Here is a 16862-nt window from a genome sequence, read left to right on the forward strand (position 1 = left end):
TCAACTTGAGGACGATTTGAACGGATTTGAACTGTCAGTATCAGGTTTGGTACATCTTAGTCTGCGTTAGGTTTATATGTCAAAAAAGTTATGGAAATCATTCGGAAAGTTGGAAAATTGGAAAGTTTTTTTAGCGTATGAAAATCATTGTTAAATTTAGAAAGTAATTTTTTTAGCGCATGAAAATCATTCCTAAATTTGGAAAATTGGAATATCATATTTTAGCGTATCAAAATCATTCGAAAAGTTGGAAAATTTTAAAGTGTTTTTTTTAGCGCACGAAAATTATTCCTAATTTGGAAAATTGGCAAATCATTTTTTAGTGTATGAAAATCATTCATAAACTTGGAAAATGAGAAAGTCATATTTTAGCATATGAAAATCATTCATGATTTTGTAAAATTGGAAAGTCATTTTTTAGCGCATGAAAATCATTCGAAAAGTTTGAAAATTGGAAAGATGTTTTTTTAGCGCATGAAAATCATTCGTGAATTTAGAAAATTGGAAAGTCCTATTTTAGCGTATGAAGTTCATTCGTTAATTTGAAAAATTGGAAAATCATTTATGTAGCGTTTGAAAATCATTCGAAAAGTCGGAAAATTGGAGTCTTTTTTTCGCGTTTGAAAATCATTCGAGAGGTCGGAAAATTGGAAAGACATTTTTTGGCATATTTTGCATACCTTTTATTTGATGTCCGTTCCTCACGATTTAACTCGAGAACGGAGCAATGGATTTGAAAGCCAGTATCAGGTTTGATGCGATGAATTATATACCGCGAATATAGATCGCGTACAGAAAACGAAGTTCGAACGAAGAACGAGTATTTAATAAAAATTGAATAAAAATTTAAAAAATGCGAAAAAAAATTGAAAATAAAAAAACTAATTCTAAATATGCCCTAAGTTTTTAAAAACAGAAGGTTTTACAAAAATTTAAAAAAAACACAAGATTTTAAAGTTTGAAAGAAAAACAAAAATTAAAAAAGGGGTTCAAATAGAAGAATTTGAAAATTAACAAAAAATTCTTAAAAAATATTGTGAAAAAAAAAAACAAAACTAAAAATATACAATGGATTTTAAAGGCTTTTTAAATCCTAAAGTTTAAAAAAAAATTTAAAGAATCCTTAAATGCCACAAAATCTTCAAAAAAAACAAAAATTATGAAAATTTAAAAAACTCTAAGGTTAAATAATTCCGAAAAAATTAACAACTATAATTTTTTTCATCAGAAAATGTGAAAAATGAAAAAAATCAAAAATTCCAAAGAATTATGTTTTTTTATGAATATTAAAGAAAAAAAATCAAAAAAATTCCAAATTTTTAATCATTTTAAACTAAATTACTATTTCGAATGTTTTTAAACGCACGACGATGCGATTCAATCATTATGATTATTAATTGGAATTCAACGGGCAACTGGGAAACATTACCTTGAAAATTAAAAAAAATCTTGGGTGTAAGTTCAAAATTTTGAAAACGAGAGCGTTACGACGTTTGGGTGCAAGAACTTGAGCGTTAATACACATCTTTGCCGACTGAATGAAGTGGTATGACAACCACTTTCGAAAGATAAAAGGTGTATGAGTGATGTTTGTTACTTATTGACCCAAAAACTGCATTAAAAGAAAACACAAAAATCTATAAATATGCTTGAAAGCACATCGAAGTCAAGATCAAGTCAGCGGTTGATTCATGTCGCTGGATAGCCGCGAAAGCACTATAAATTTTGTGCTCAACCTGGGCCTCAGAATGCATTTTCAGAATATGCACGAAGTAAGCATAGTGCAGAGCTTGCACTGACGGGCAGAGACAAATCAAAGGAGAAATATTAAATAGAACCTTTCTCGTCGGGTTTCGTACCATCATGTGTATGATTGGATCACATATACGAGTTGTTGATTTTATGTGTTACTAGCTGAAATCATTTATAGAGAATATTTTGGTTGGTAGTAATAACGAACATTTGCAAAATTGATCAGATTGATGATTTTCACTGCGAAGCATACATATGTGTACTTCTTTTTTACGATTTTTCTATCCATCTGAAATATCCTTCAAAGTATTCTATCATTCGAATTTAGGTGGAGACAAACTTAACGATAATTAGTTGAATCAAATCTGATCAGCCGTTCTCCTGTGATGATGAGTTATACGTACGTGGGAAAAACCTTGTTTTATATATAAGATTAAATAGATAACGGTGGTGGTGGGGAAACCAATATGTAACAGCCTCGGGCCGCATCAGGAGACCTGCTTTCACGATGCATATTGAGTGCAATAGATACAAATCACATGTATTATTCCCACAAGAACAAGATTGAATCATGGGTCACCGATCTTCACCTGCTTCTACAAAATACCACGCAAACGCTTCCTTTTCAGGGCCACCAAAACTTTTCGATACGGAATTATTTTGATAATTTCAATGCATTCAGAAATAATATCCGAATTAATCGAAAGCGAATTGATTTTTATAATTTTATGCTGAAAAAGCTTCTGTGAATTTATAAGAATGTTCGGATTGATTGGTACAATAAATGACGATGATGTTTTGAATTATAGAACAGTTAAAGTATTGCTCAGACTCTCGGACTTCTTCAGTTCATTCGCATCTAGCCTTAAAAAGGACCAATTCGGAAAACTAAACTAAACACTCGGCATTGAGAAAGGTAATTTGGAAAGTCTCACTGCCGCTGGCATCTGGACGCTAGCAGGATGACTGATAAATCGTGAATTACTTATAGGGTGAGTTTTTCCGATCGACTTCGTGAATTCGAGCATTGTTTCCGGGTTAAAGTGGCGACAATAGTGCCATCGGATGTGTATCGGATTCAGTTCGGATTTTCTGTCGCTGTTCTGAGTGTTTGAAATGTAATTTTGCTAGGAGATACTAAAGAACTACTTGTATACTCAACAAGTTCAGTGTTTCAGTGCCGCTCTAGACAGCGAGCAATCAACCGTTCAAGTTAATTCTGAGAGTTAATTTGAAAATTAAAAAAAAAAGGAGGTTGAGTACCGCTGCTCTGACGAAATGTTTACTTACACTGAGCTCCGTTCCGAGACGCCGCTGCCCACTCCTGAGCTGTGATTGTTGCTGCTCGTGGTGTTGTTTATCGCACCGGCACCACCAGTGCCAGTGCCGGTGGAGACACCTGTTGCTGCCGCGGTTCCAGCAGCCACGTTAACACCGCCGACGCCGCCGCCACCTCCGCCGCCAACTCCACCGGCCGCTGCAGCTGCTGCGGCCACTGCTGCCGACGGGCCAACGCCTGTAATGAAACGTTGGAAAATCTCTAAATTTTCCCAGATTATATCATCGAGCCCGGTGCAGTTTTGGGGGGAATGGGTTAGTAATAAGGGTACCACGGGACGTTTTGTTTGCTGTTGCGGAGAGGATCTGGGATCTCGGGATGCTGTTAGCTGGTTCAGAGCGAAGCGTTACAATCCAACTGGAAGCTCCCAAACGTTCGGAACAACGCGTTGGCTAACTTCCAAATGGGGCTCTCGCTCTCGGGGGGTTCGTTGCCTGTCTAGCCAATCGTTTTTCGTCGTTTTCGTTTTTTAGTATCGGGATTCGATGTTAGCCACGTGTCTACTACTTGCGCGAATTAAAGGCAGGGGTCGCCTGCAAATATACTTACGTAAGGTTTCACCGCCGCTCGAGGCCCGTCTGCTCGGTTTTGTACTCGACGCCGAAATGCTTCGATGCACGCCCCGATGGGTGGGACTCTGCACCTGAGAGTTGACAGTGGCGGCGCCCTCATTGCCAGCGATATTACGTAGCGACAGGGACGATCCGGACCGGGAGCCGTCCGACTCGGGCTGTTGTTTTATTTTTTTGGATAAGCGCAGACAGAAAAAATCATTATTAGCATTTGTTTTTTTTTCAGTACAGAAGCAAAACAATAAGAGATAAAAATAACCAATCCTAAAAACATAAACACGAATATTTGATCCTCATCTGGAACTGTTGAACGATTACATTGCACGAGCTTGGGAACACAAGCGTCAACACCACGTGAGACTGTTACGAGTCTCGAGCGAGCTTGTTTATCACATCCCAGGCACAGTTCGGTTCAATTTAAATTTATTAGAACGCGGAGTCAAAGATCTTCGCGTGCTGCATTATAAGCCACTTGAGAGCCGGCGGTCCAAATGCGCGTTCTGTTTGATTTGATCAATTTGTGGCCAGAGCAGACTGGCGACAGTGTAGTAGCTTCAACATTGTCTGACCTACGTGAGATAGTTGGTTGTTTCACGGTTACTTTGTAGTTTTCCTCTTGCTGTACAGCGAGGGCACTTTTTTGTATCAAATTGGTCACTTTTTCAATTTCTGTTAGATCCTGGATATGATTTCAAATGTACATTACTGATTGTACTTAATCAATACACGCCAAACGAACTCAAACCTCAAAAATGTTGTCCAAAATTAAATTCAAGAAATAAAAAATTAAATTGAAATTTGTTTTTAAGAATCCAAAAAAAAAAGTAGAATTCCCTAAGTTTTGAAAATTTCGAAAATTATATTTCATCAGAAAATCTAACAACAAAAAATAAATAAATGAAAACACCCAACTCAAAAAAATTTAAAAAGTGAACTAAAAATCAAATCAGAGAATTTAAAAATTCAAAACACCCAAAAATTTAGATAAACTCTTTTTTCCAAAAGTTAATTAACAACAAACATTTAAGAAATAGAATTATTTTTTAATCAGAAAATAAAAAAAAAATCGAAAAATTCCAAAATAGAAAAATATCAAATAAAAAAAATACAGAAACTCCTAAACTAAAAAAAAATTATTAAAAATTTGAAAAACTCAAAAGTTTTCTACTATTTTAAAAATACATAGTAACATTTTTTAGGGGAAAATAAAAAAATCCAGAAAAATTTCAAAACCGAACAAAATAAATCAGAGAAACATCACACTATCTTCAATTGCCATTCAACATTCAGAAATTCTGTAAAAAATAAAATTTTCTAAAATTCAAAAGTTTTTTAAAAATTATAAGATTTCTCGAAATAATAAAAATTCAATTACTGAAATCAGACATCCAACAAACAAATTCAATCCAAAAATTTTACGAAATTCCAAATTAAAATCAACAATTTTTCAAATTTAAAAAAAAAATCGGAATTTTCGAAAAGAACATAAATTTTTACAAATCGAAAACTTAAAACAAAATAACTTCAAAAAATTGTAACAATTTTATTAACAGTAACAAATTAAATTCCTAAATAGCAAAAAAACAATTAAACATTTGTTTTAGTTTTAAAAATTTGAATAAAACCTCAAACTCAGAAATTCTATCAATTTTAAAAATCACAGAAACTTTCAAAAATAATTTTTGATTACAAAATCTTAAAATAAATGTAGATAGGAAATTCAAAAATTTAAAGAAATAAAATAATCAAATCAGAATTTAAAAAATTCGAATATCCAGGAATTTAAAAAATTCATTTCTTTTAAAAAGGCCATAAATTGTGAAAAACTATATATTAATAATTGAAAAATCAAAATCTGAAAACTCTAATAAATTACTAGAAAAATAGAAAATTTTGAAATCATTTTATCTGAAAATATTAAATTGAAAAATTCATATTTTTCTGATTTTTTAAAACTATAAATTGATTTAACAAAATTTAAAGAAAAATAAATTTAAAAATTTTATATTTTTTCAGTATAGTAATTTATTGGAGTTTTTAGATTCTAATTTTTTGGTATATTTTTGCAATTTATGGACTTCAATAAAAAGAAATGAAATTTTTGAAATTCCTGGATGTTTGTAATTTTTAAATTCGGATTTATTTTTTATTCAAAAAAGAATTTTAATTTCTTTCTAAACTTAATAAATTGATAGAATATCTGAAATTTGAGGTTTTATTCGAATATTTTTAATTTTTTTAATTTTTTTTATTTTAGGATTTTAATTTGCTAATGGTTGTAAAATTGTTACAATTTTTTTTAATTTTGTAAATTTTCTAAAATTTTAATGAGATAACCAGGGAGTCTCAGTGAATGTTTTCTTTTTGAATTGTTAATATTTTTTTTATAAAGTTTTTAAGTCTTTTTAATTTTTTTTTTCATTTTAAGAGTTTTGATTCTACAAATTCTCAAAATTAATTTTTTTATTTGAAATTTGATTTTTAAAATATTTTCTGGTTTCTATTCACGATTTTTAAAACTAAAAGTTAATTTAATGAAAATAAATTTTTTTTCAAAAATCAAAATTTTTGAGGTTTTCAAATTTTGATTTTTGAAAAAAAATTTAATTTCATTAAATTAATTTTTAGTTTAATCTTCAAGAATGAAATTTGAAAATGCCATAAATATGCGCTATCTTTTTGGAATAAGAGAACAAAAAATCTAAAAGTCTTACAAAATCTGAAAATTTTCAAAATTTGAAATAAAAACAAAAATAAAACAATATTCAAATAGAAGCATTTAAAAATTCCAGAACGATTGAAAATCTAGAAATCAAAATTTAAAAATAAGAACGCATTTAATTTTTTTTCCTAATGCCAAAAGTTACAATTTAAAAAAAAACCTCAAATTACTAACAAATATTGAAAGATCCTGAAATTTTAATAACTACACTTCAACAAACATAAATCTATGATATAAAAAAATCAAATCAATAATCTAAAACATGGTGAAAAAAACAACACTTAAAAGAATTGCATCAATTTTTAAACTAAAGATTGTTGAAATTACAAAAACTGGCATTATCCCAAAACCAACAAAAAATAAAAATAACACGCAAATTAAAAAAAAATTGTTTTATAAACTATCAGTCTCGAAAATTCTAATTTTTTCATCAGAAAATTTAGAACTAAAGAAAAGGAATCGTGAATTCAAAAATTTCTGAAAATTCAAGAAAATCAAATCAGAATTTTTAATTCTAAACACTCAAAAATTTCGATTATTGCAAAAGTTGCAAAAATAAATTGCAAAAGTATATATTTAAAAAAATCAATTTTATTCCGATTTTTTTTATTTCTAGCTTTTGTAATAAAAAATTAACTTTAGAATTTCTACGATTTTTAAATTTGATAGAATATCTGCAATTTGAGGTTTTATTCAAATATTCGTAATTTTATTTATTTTCAGTTTATTCAAATACTGTTTTTAATTTTTGAAATTGACGGATTTTTTTTTTATTTTGTGAAATTTGTATATTTTTAATAAGCAAACCACGGAATCTCAACAAATGTTTTCTTCTTGAATTGTTAATACTTTTGTATCAAAGTTTTTTTTTCTTTAATTTTAAGAAATTTTAGATTTTTGATCTAAAAATTCATAAAATTTATTTTTTTTGTTTGAAATTATATTTTGTTTTCATATTATTTCCTTTAAGGTTTCTTTTATGGATTTTTTCAAACTAAAGAATAATTTAATAAAACTTAACAATTTTGAAAGTTCCACATTCCACATTGAAATTCCAATCAAATTAAATTTAAAAATCCCAAAAATCTTTAAAATTGAAAGAGACATCAAAAATGCCCTAAATATGCTCTATATCTATAAAAAAAACAAAGAATTGAAAGGTTTTACAAAATTCTGAAAAATCTGTGAATTTTCAAAATTAGAAATAAAAGCAAAAAGTAAAAAAAAACAAAAAATTCAAATAGAAGAATCTAAAAATTCCAGGTCGTCTCAAAATCCAAAAATCGAAACTAAAAAATAAGAACGCATTCAAAAAAAAATCTTAGCCCCAAAAGCTACAAATTTTAAAAAATTCTCAAATTAAAAAAGTGTTGAAAAATCGCTTTAATATGCCCAACTTTTATAAAATAATAAATCAGTTTTTTTTTAGTAGAAAATCCAATAAATTTAAATAAACTAAAAAAAAAAACAAATCAGAAAGTCAAAAATATTTTTAGTTTTGAAATATTCTTAAATCAAAACTTTTAGAATTTTTCTGTTTTTTTAAGAATCTTGGAAATTGAAGGAAACATGAAAATTGTCCTGAATATGCCCTATAATTTTCAAATCAGAAAACCAAAAAATCGAAAAATTTTACAAAATTTTGTAAAAAATTCTGCGGATTTTCAAAATTTGACATAAAAACAAAAATACAACAAAAAAAATAAAAATTCAATTAGAAGAATCTAAAAATTTCAGAATGTCTGAAAATCAAATAATCAAAAAAAAATCGGAAAAAAAGCATTCAAACAAATTTCCTAATCCCAATAGATACAAATCTTTAAATTAAAAAAATGTTAAATCGTATAATTTTAATAACTTGCCATTCTGCAAAGAAATGAGGCTACCGATTTTTTCTAGCTTTTCAATTTGTACTTCCAATATGCGTGTTTTTGAAGGACGTAATCCTACGTCAAAAACTGACCTGATTACCTAAATTATGACGTGTTTTGTTGTCAAATTTTTACCAAATCACAAAACTTTGCAAAATTATAGTTGTTTTAATCAATTCAATGCAAAAAATAAATTGCATACACAATTCCGCTTATGAGGAATTTGTCCTTTATTCAAATAGAATAATTAAAAAAGCACTCTGAAAAAAATATAAAGTAAAAGAAGCGAAAGAATTCGTTCGAATTAAAACTCACTCTAATCAAACAATCACCTTTTAGAGTTATTCATTAGCCTTGTGAGAGGCTGTTGACTGCCTCCTGACTGGAGCAGAAATAAAATCCATTTTTCATTTACGAGAAAGTTATTCGTTCTTGCCACCAATGAAAACTGCGAATTATATCTCTTTTCTCGCTCAGTCCAAGGGTGAAACTTCAGTTGCAAACACTTCTCTTCTCTTTCGTTTCTGCGCATCAGTTCATGCTCTGCACTGCTGCGCATTGTGCATATTCTGAGAAGGCGTCCAGAAGCACGATAGCGGTGAATTTATTAACGGTTTCTCGCAGCAAAGGTTCAATTTATTGCCCTCGTTTCTTATTCTCTTTGACGTAGGACTTTGGCCTTAGTATTTGGCGTGGAATTGATCCCATTTTTGACTGTGAACTCCCACTCCGTCTACCTTTTATTATATGTAATCGTTCAACAGCTACCGATAAACGAAACTCAAACTCCTCAGTTATAATTTCAAAATATACTTCGTTCCAAAAGTGTGTGCAAATTAGCATCGAGAAGCAACACAACGCGCGTGAGATACGATGAGAATTGCTCAGGATCGTTCATAAGATTGGATAAAGGGAAAGGAGAGTAAAATAAAATTTAAAGAATGAGAGTAAATAACGTTTTAATTTGCAAAAAAAAAAAAGTTTATGAATAATCAAATACGGTCAACGGGGTGCGCGACAATTGATTGATGGAGCTTTTTGGATCTGTATGCAATGGTTTCGGAGGACTCATTATCAAAGACCAACTGTTCTACCTCAACGTGAACACAACAGTAGCGGCATAGTTGAAATTATAACTTAAGGAACTCGAATCGCAACCAAATAGACTGAAAACCGACTGAAAATAAAAATACAAATAAACACTTGAAACTAAATACATAAAATAAACAACAAAAGAAAGAAAAAAACAATCCTACGGTGGGTAGGCATGTGTGTCAAACAGTTTTCAATAGCAAAAAGAGAGAGAGACAGAGAGGTTGTAGTAGAGTACACTGAGAAAAAAAAACTTACGTCCGTGCTTTTTCTTCCGAGAAGCAGATAAGTGGCAAAAACATCATCGTATCGCGTGAATGTCAAGGATTCTTCTATGTCTTGCCTATTGTAGCCCATCGCAACTAGCGCTTCTACACATTCGTCATGGAGGGTTTAGTTTTGTACATTTTGGGCAATCAATGTGTCAGCGCGCACGGCATTTTTTTTTTGTTTGTTTTTGGCGATGGCGCGATGATGATGAAGATGATGGTGGTGTTGGTGGTGGTTGGTGGCGAAAAATAAGAAAAGAAAAAAGAGAACAAAAATAAATATTTGAGAATGTTTTCGATTGGATACACTTTTTTTTGTTTCTTGACAACAGTAAATATCACAACAAAGAACACGAAATAACGAACAACCCACCCACAAGTGTGAGCGCTATGCAAACATTAAGATATATATTTAACGGGGAATATGTAATGCGTAAAATCTAGGTTAGTAAATAGACTAAGATGTTATATTTCACTTCTGGCGAAAGCAAAAATTAGAGAACGAAAGACTTCATACCACACGGAACAGCAGAGCCCGCCTGGATTTATTTATTACCCCTGACATGTTACCACCCCTAAAGATGCTGTAATTAAATGAGACACAAGCCAAACCCCATGAATCATCTCTCTCGCACACGTTCGCAGTAACAGCACGACTCAAAGAAAACGAGGTTAATCATATCATATGGTGTGTTAACCCCCTGTTCGACCGTCCGACCCACTGGGAGTACGTGCGTGAAATTGAGGCTAGCGAAATGAGAGTATGCGACCACCTCATTTCTGGCCTGGCTTATTGAGAATTATGAACTAGCATTGCAATTGCGCAGGGTATGTATTGTAAACAATGGGTCGACAGGTAGACTAACATTCCAAAATATTTATTGATGATTTCGTTATAATCGATCATACAAAACGGAAAAAGTCAGCTACAGCTCACTTCATTTTTCGTAGGTCTGCTGATCAACTTTTGGTTTTATTCTCATATTCTCAATTCTCACTTGAGTCAGTGTTTTTCGGACAGACCATGAGAGATAAGGACGCTCCGGATTTCAATATTTTCGAAATATAGTTCATTCGGAAGCCTCAGTAATTGCTTTAACCACCGTGTCCTTTTTGGGATCCTGGGAGTCGCATATCCACTGGATTCTATCCGATCAGGATCGTTATGTCTTGATGGTCTTTTAAGATTCTACCTAGTGCTTCGCAATTCCGTGGTTCATCCTCCTTCTTCATAACCGTTTCTTCTGTAGTCCACGTGAGTTGTGCTAGACACTCGCGGATTCTACCGATCTGAGTAACGATTTGTGTATGGGAGGGTGTAGATTTTTTATCTTAAATTTAAGGGGTTTGAAAAGCCGATAGAAGCCGTGCTTGAACATGTTTCTTCATCGTTGCTGTTGGTCCACCGTATTATATGTCAGTCTGAGGTAGATCGAACTGTGTTACGTTGGTACGTGATATTCGCAGCACTTCTAGAGAATCTGCTGCAGAATGAAGACCTGGTCCGTCGACGAACATCCGGTCTAACAACCGGTCACAGATCTTTTTACTGTCGGCGTTGTAGACAAGCGTTCAAGGACGTGACAGCATGGTTGAATCCAGCGTTCGTTGTACTTGGGCTCGCGGCGGCGGAGAATCTTTTTAAACAATCTATGAATGCAATTGAGAGAACTTCGCTCTTCTTGATATTTCCAATAATTCGTAGCTCATTGCTTGTGAAACTATTTAATTTTTCCTTCTTCCTTTCTCTTTTTTCCTTTTTCCTTTTTCCTTCTTCCTTTTTCCTTTTAATTTTCTCCATTTTTCGTTTTTGCCTTTTTCCTTTATCCTGTTTTCTTTTTCCTTTTTCCTGTTTCCTTTTTCCTTTTTCCTTTTTCCTTTTTCCTTTTTCCTTTTTCCTTTTTCCTTTTTCCTTTTTCCTTTTTCCTTTTTCCTTTTTCCTTTTTCCTTTTTCCTTTTTCCTTTTTCCTTTTTCCTTTTTCCTTTTTCCTTTTTCCTTTTTCCTTTTTCCTTTTTCCTTTTTCCTTTTTCCTTTTTCCTTTTTCCTTTTTCCTTTTTCCTTTTTCCTTTTTCCTTTTTCCTTTTTCCTTTTTCCTTTTTCCTTTTTCCTTTTTCCTTCTTCCTTTTTCCTTTTTCCTTTTTCCTTTTTCCTTTTTCCTTTTTTCTTTTTCCTTTTTCCTTTTACCTTTTCCCTTTTCCCTTTTCCTTTTTTTCCTTTTTTCATTTTCCTTTCCCCTTTTTCCTTTTTCCTTTTTCCCTTTTCCTTTTTCCATTCTCCATTCTCCATTCTCCATTCTCCATTCTCCATTCTCCTTTTCCATTTTTTTTTTCCTTTTTCCTTTTTCCTTTTTCCTTTTTCCTTTTTCCTTTTTCCTTTTTCCTTTTTCCTTTTTTTCTTTTTCCTTTTTTTCTTTTTTCTTTTTTTCTATTTCCTTTTTTCATTTTTCCTTTTCCCTTTTCCTTTTTCCTTTTTCCTTTTTCCTTTTTCCTTTTTCCTTTTTCCTTTTTCCTTTTTCCTTTTTCCTTTTTCCTTTTTCCTTTTTCCTTTTTCCTTTTTCCTTTTTCCTTTTTCCTTTTTCTTTTTTCCTTTTTCTTTTTTCTTTTTTCCCTTTTCCTTTTTTCTTCTTTTTCTTTTTCCTTTTTTTCTTTTTTCTTTTCCTTTTTTCCTTTTTTTCTTTTTCCTTTTTCCTGGACGTATTAACAAAACAGACGATTATTCAGACCACCCAATTCCAAATTATGCTCCTTAAGGGCAAAATAAACAAAAAAAACCATGTCTAAAATATTTCGAAGAAAAATAAACATACAAGATTCAAGCGACACTATAGTGTTTTTTCATCAGATTTTTTTCGTAGAATCATTTGCAATAGTATATTCTAACACGCGAGCAACCTGGAAAGATGACCGAGAGCACTAGAATAGACCGGACTAGTGAAACAGTTCATAACTGGTCGAGCATTGAGACCTCTTCCATCTTTATTTCATCTATATTTCAGCACGCGGCGACGGACAATATCCCTGGAAAATCAGAGAAGACGACCCCTTGGATCCCCATATCAAAATTTCTTCGAGATGGGGGTGGGCGGAGGGTTAAATATGAAATAAGAATCGAGAATATACCTACAATCAACCGAATCGACGATATGATTCCGTATATTTCAACCCGCAGCGGAGGAGGGAGATTTATCTGTGCAACCTTTGTAGACAATTGAGAGTGGAATACACTGGAATAAAACAAACCGACGACGATACATTTCATAACTCTTTCATCCAACGCATATTTCAATACCCAGCGGCGAAAGATATCTCTAGGAAACCTTAGGAGATGATCGAGAAAAAAACAGAAATAGCAATATTATTTATAACTTGAAGCGGGTAGAACTCTCTAATCAATCGTTTCTTTAAATACGCAGCGGTGGAAGATATCCTTAAAATCTTAGATGACCAAGAGAATACCTCTAGAATAAAAAGAACCGGCGATATAATATTAGGCTGTCAAAAAAGTCCTGCGGTGTTTCCGCGAGGTGTCGTTGTAAGCGCGTACTTCTAGTTGTTTTCATTGTATCGAGTCGCACTATAGCTTGTTGGAAAGGTATTTTTGCGCGCTATAATATAGTTCTTGACAGTGTTTTGTTTGGTTAAGTCGTTCGTGAGTTATAGTGTCGCAAATATGGAGCAAAATAAAGAGAAAATCCGACATATTTTACAGTACTACTATGACAAAGGCAAAAATGCATCTCAAGCTGCCAATAAAATTTGTGCAGTTTATGGACCCGATACAGTTTTCATTTCCACCGCACAACGATGGTTTCAACGTTTTCGTTCTGGTGTAGAGGTCGTCGAAGATGCGCCACGCTCCGGAAGGCCTGTCTTCGAAAATTGCGACAAAATCGCTGAATTAGCCGAGAAATACCGGCATAGTAGCAGCCGTAGCATTGGCCAAGAGCTGGGGATAAGTCATCAAACCGTTATTAACCATTTGAAGAAGCTTGGATTCACAAAGAAGCTCGATGTATGGGTGCCACACACGTTGACGCAAAAAACACATCTTTGACCGTATCGACGCATGTGAATCGCTGCTGAATCGCAACAAAATCGACCCGTTTCTGAAGCGGATGGTGGCTGGCGATGAAAAGTGGGTCACTTACGACAACGTGAAGCGCAAACGGTCGTGGTCGAAGCCCGCTGAAGCGGCTCAGACGGTGGCCAAGCCCTCATTAACGGCCAGGAAGGTTCTGCTGGGTGTTTGGTGGGATTGTCAAGGAATAATCTATTATGAGCTGCTTCCCTATGGCCAAACGCTCAATTCGGACCTGTACTGCCAACAACTGGACCGCTTGAAGGTAGCACTCATGAAGAAGAGGTCATCTTTGATAAACAGAGGTCGCATTGTCTTCCATCAGGACAACGCCAGGCCACACACTTCTTTGGTGACGCGCCAGAAGCTCCGGGAGCTCGGATGGGAGGTTCTTTTGCATCCGCCGTATAGTCCGAACCTTGCACAAAGTGACTACCACCTGTTTTTGTCCATGGCGAACGAGCTAGGTAGTCAGAAGTTAGCCACAAAAGAGGCCTGTGAAAATTGGCTATCCGAGTTTTTTGCCAATAAGGAAGCGAGCTTCTATAACAGGGGTATTATGAAGTTGGCATCTCGTTGGGAACAAGTCATCGAACAAAACGGCGCATATTTGACTTAAAACAGATGATTGTAACTAATTTTATGAACAAATGAAAATTCAAAAAAAATACCGCAGGACTTTTTTGACAGCCTAATATAAGACTCTTCGCGCGTAGAACCCTTCGAACGATCGTATATTTCAACACGTGGCGGCGGAGTATATTTCAAGTCAACCTGAGAAGATGACCGAGAGAACATTTCCGGGATGAACTGAACCGGCGATACATTTCATAACTCATCACGATTAGAATTCGTTCATCTATTATACATTTTAACACGCAATGGCGAAGATTTCCCTGAGAAACTAAGAACCGAAGAATGATTCTGGAGTAAACCGAACCGTCTGTAACGGGTGTTAAATAAAAAATGAGATTTTTTTCAATACCTTTCAGTAACTCAAATAAAGAGCGTAAAATATTCTTTCTCCAAGAAAATTGCTCTTTGGACTCCCTAGAAACAGTAGGCGTGTTTGGTTTTGCTAGTTTGAATTTAGTCAAAGCAAAGATGGCGTCGAAACAGCACGTGCTCCGCGAACGCATTGTACGGTTCTACGAAACGCATTTCCAGCAAGGAAAAAAGTTCACGGTGGCACAAGAAGACAAGGTCGCCGGAGTACACGGAGGAGCAGATTGAGACGGTTAAATCACAGTGTCGGTGGATGACCAAAAAATACCGCGGGACGTCTTTCGTTCTGGACGACGAAAGCTATTTTCCGCTGTCCAAAACGCATATTCCAGGAAATGATAATACTCCAGCGACAAGTCATCCACACCGCCTGAAGTGAAATACAAGCTCAAGCACAAGTTTGAAAAAAAGGTTATGTTGTACATCGCCATTTCCGACCGGGGCATTTCAAAGCCTTGGTTTAAGCCGAGCGGTCTGGCAATCAACCAACAAATCTATCGAGAAGAGTACCTCGATAAAATCCTGCTGCCGTTCCTGAACGAGCATCACGCGGATGGGAAGTACGTCTTCTGGCCGGACAAGGCGTCTTCCCATTACGCCAAGAAGACGCTGGCGTATTTTGAGGAGAAAAAGATACCGTTCGTGTCGAAAGATCGTAACCCAACAAAAATTAGGCGAAAGATGAATGAAGCATCGTAAAACCATTTGTGAAATGTTTCTTCAATGACACCAAAGGAAGTCGGTTTGGCATCGAATTGTCACTTAGCACCAAAAAAAATTGTCTATCATCTGGTGAAAGCGGTCCATCTACTGTAAAGATAAATCATTTTCGACCGTAAGATATACAAGGAGTACCATGAGCTACCAATAACGAGTGAAATGGTGAATACAGATTCCTACCAATAACAAATGGTACAAATAAACTTTGTATTAATGGAAAAAAAATATCGGAATGGGCCCGAACACAATTAAGAGATATTACAGCATGACAACGCGCCGGCGCACACCGCTAACATGAAGGACGCAATAACAAATCCTTCAATTGGGAACGTTATCGCATTCTCCATATTCTCCACATTTGGCTCATCAAATTATAACTTTTTCGCTCCAAATATAAAAAAAATATTCAAAAAATGGCCGGTGAATGGTTTGCGTCGTAACAAAAAAAGTTTTTTTTTGAAAGGAAGCCACAATGAGAGATGGGCGAAATGTGTACAATCAAACGGAGATTACTTTGAATGGAAATATTTTGAAGCTCTCCTGCAAATGATGTGTTATGTTCATTGAAAAAAAAAAACAAATAGTTTCAACTCGCGCATCTGGTAGGGAATCTGAAGAAAAAATGAAATGAAATTAGGAAAATCGAAACAAAATTTTCGATGCCAAATGACTTAAAAATGCATAAAACGTCGAGCACACGAAATCAGGGTTTTCATAAACAAAAATGTTGATGCCTAATGTCCTCAAATTGCATGAATAGTCAATCTGGCGTTATCTCGAAAAACAATTTTTGACCGAAAATCGGCCTTCTGAGACCTCAAAACTTTGAGTGCTTTGAGGCACCCCTAAATCATGTCCGATTGAGCTGAAATTTTTCACAGATCTTTTTTGGTCCAAAAACAAAATTTATATGGTCGGTTCTTTAAATTCGATGATTAATTTTATTCCATACATTCATTGTTCACAGAGGGTCGATTTCTAACCATTTTTTTATAATACCAAACCTCGATGTACGATTGAGACGAAGTTTTACACAAGAAATTTTTGAGGCTAACAAACAAAATGTACATGGTCGGTTTTTGAAATTTGATATGACCATGTTCGCGGCCACCCTAGTGCGTAATTAAAAGTTAGTATAGTCTTGAAAATGACTGTTTAGCCAATACGATCTCTTAAGTGCAAATGTGGTCTTCGTGAAAATTATCAGCAATTCCGTGAAACAGAATGTACTGAAAAAAAAAATGTATTCATTTTTTTCGAAAACTGTTTTTTTTTTTATTTCATCTTTATTTTCATCTGACTATATATTGTCATATTGAAAAATTGGCGGGGAAATGCCAAAATGGCGTAAAAACCCCACATCTTATCTTTACATCATACATTGAAAGGAGCACATAAAAACATATCATGGTCAAAATATAAACATAATCATTTAGCACAAC

At 33.8% G+C, this 16862-nt stretch overlaps 1 protein-coding gene across 32 annotated transcripts in view; it reads right to left on the reverse strand.

Annotated features, from left to right (window-relative positions):
- Positions 1-16862, reverse strand: part of LOC129764888 (MAP/microtubule affinity-regulating kinase 3-like) — a 171749-nt gene that overhangs the window by 61748 nt on the left and 93139 nt on the right. For 27 of the 32 annotated variants that reach the window (XM_055764462.1, XM_055764461.1, XM_055764458.1 and 24 more), the window contains 3 exons: positions 9607-9719; positions 3641-3821; positions 3043-3292 (listed from right to left, as the gene is read on the reverse strand). In XM_055764462.1, coding sequence (XP_055620437.1) covers positions 3043-3292; positions 3641-3821; positions 9607-9719 — 544 coding nt within the window. The remainder of the gene's footprint in view (positions 1-3042; positions 3293-3640; positions 3822-9606; positions 9720-16862) is intronic. The other 5 variants (XM_055764468.1, XM_055764484.1, XM_055764467.1 and 2 more) reach the window with 1 other exon arrangement.

This window comes from Toxorhynchites rutilus, chromosome 2 (assembly GCF_029784135.1).
Source record: "Toxorhynchites rutilus septentrionalis strain SRP chromosome 2, ASM2978413v1, whole genome shotgun sequence".
Taxonomy (NCBI): Eukaryota; Metazoa; Arthropoda; class Insecta; order Diptera; family Culicidae; genus Toxorhynchites; species Toxorhynchites rutilus.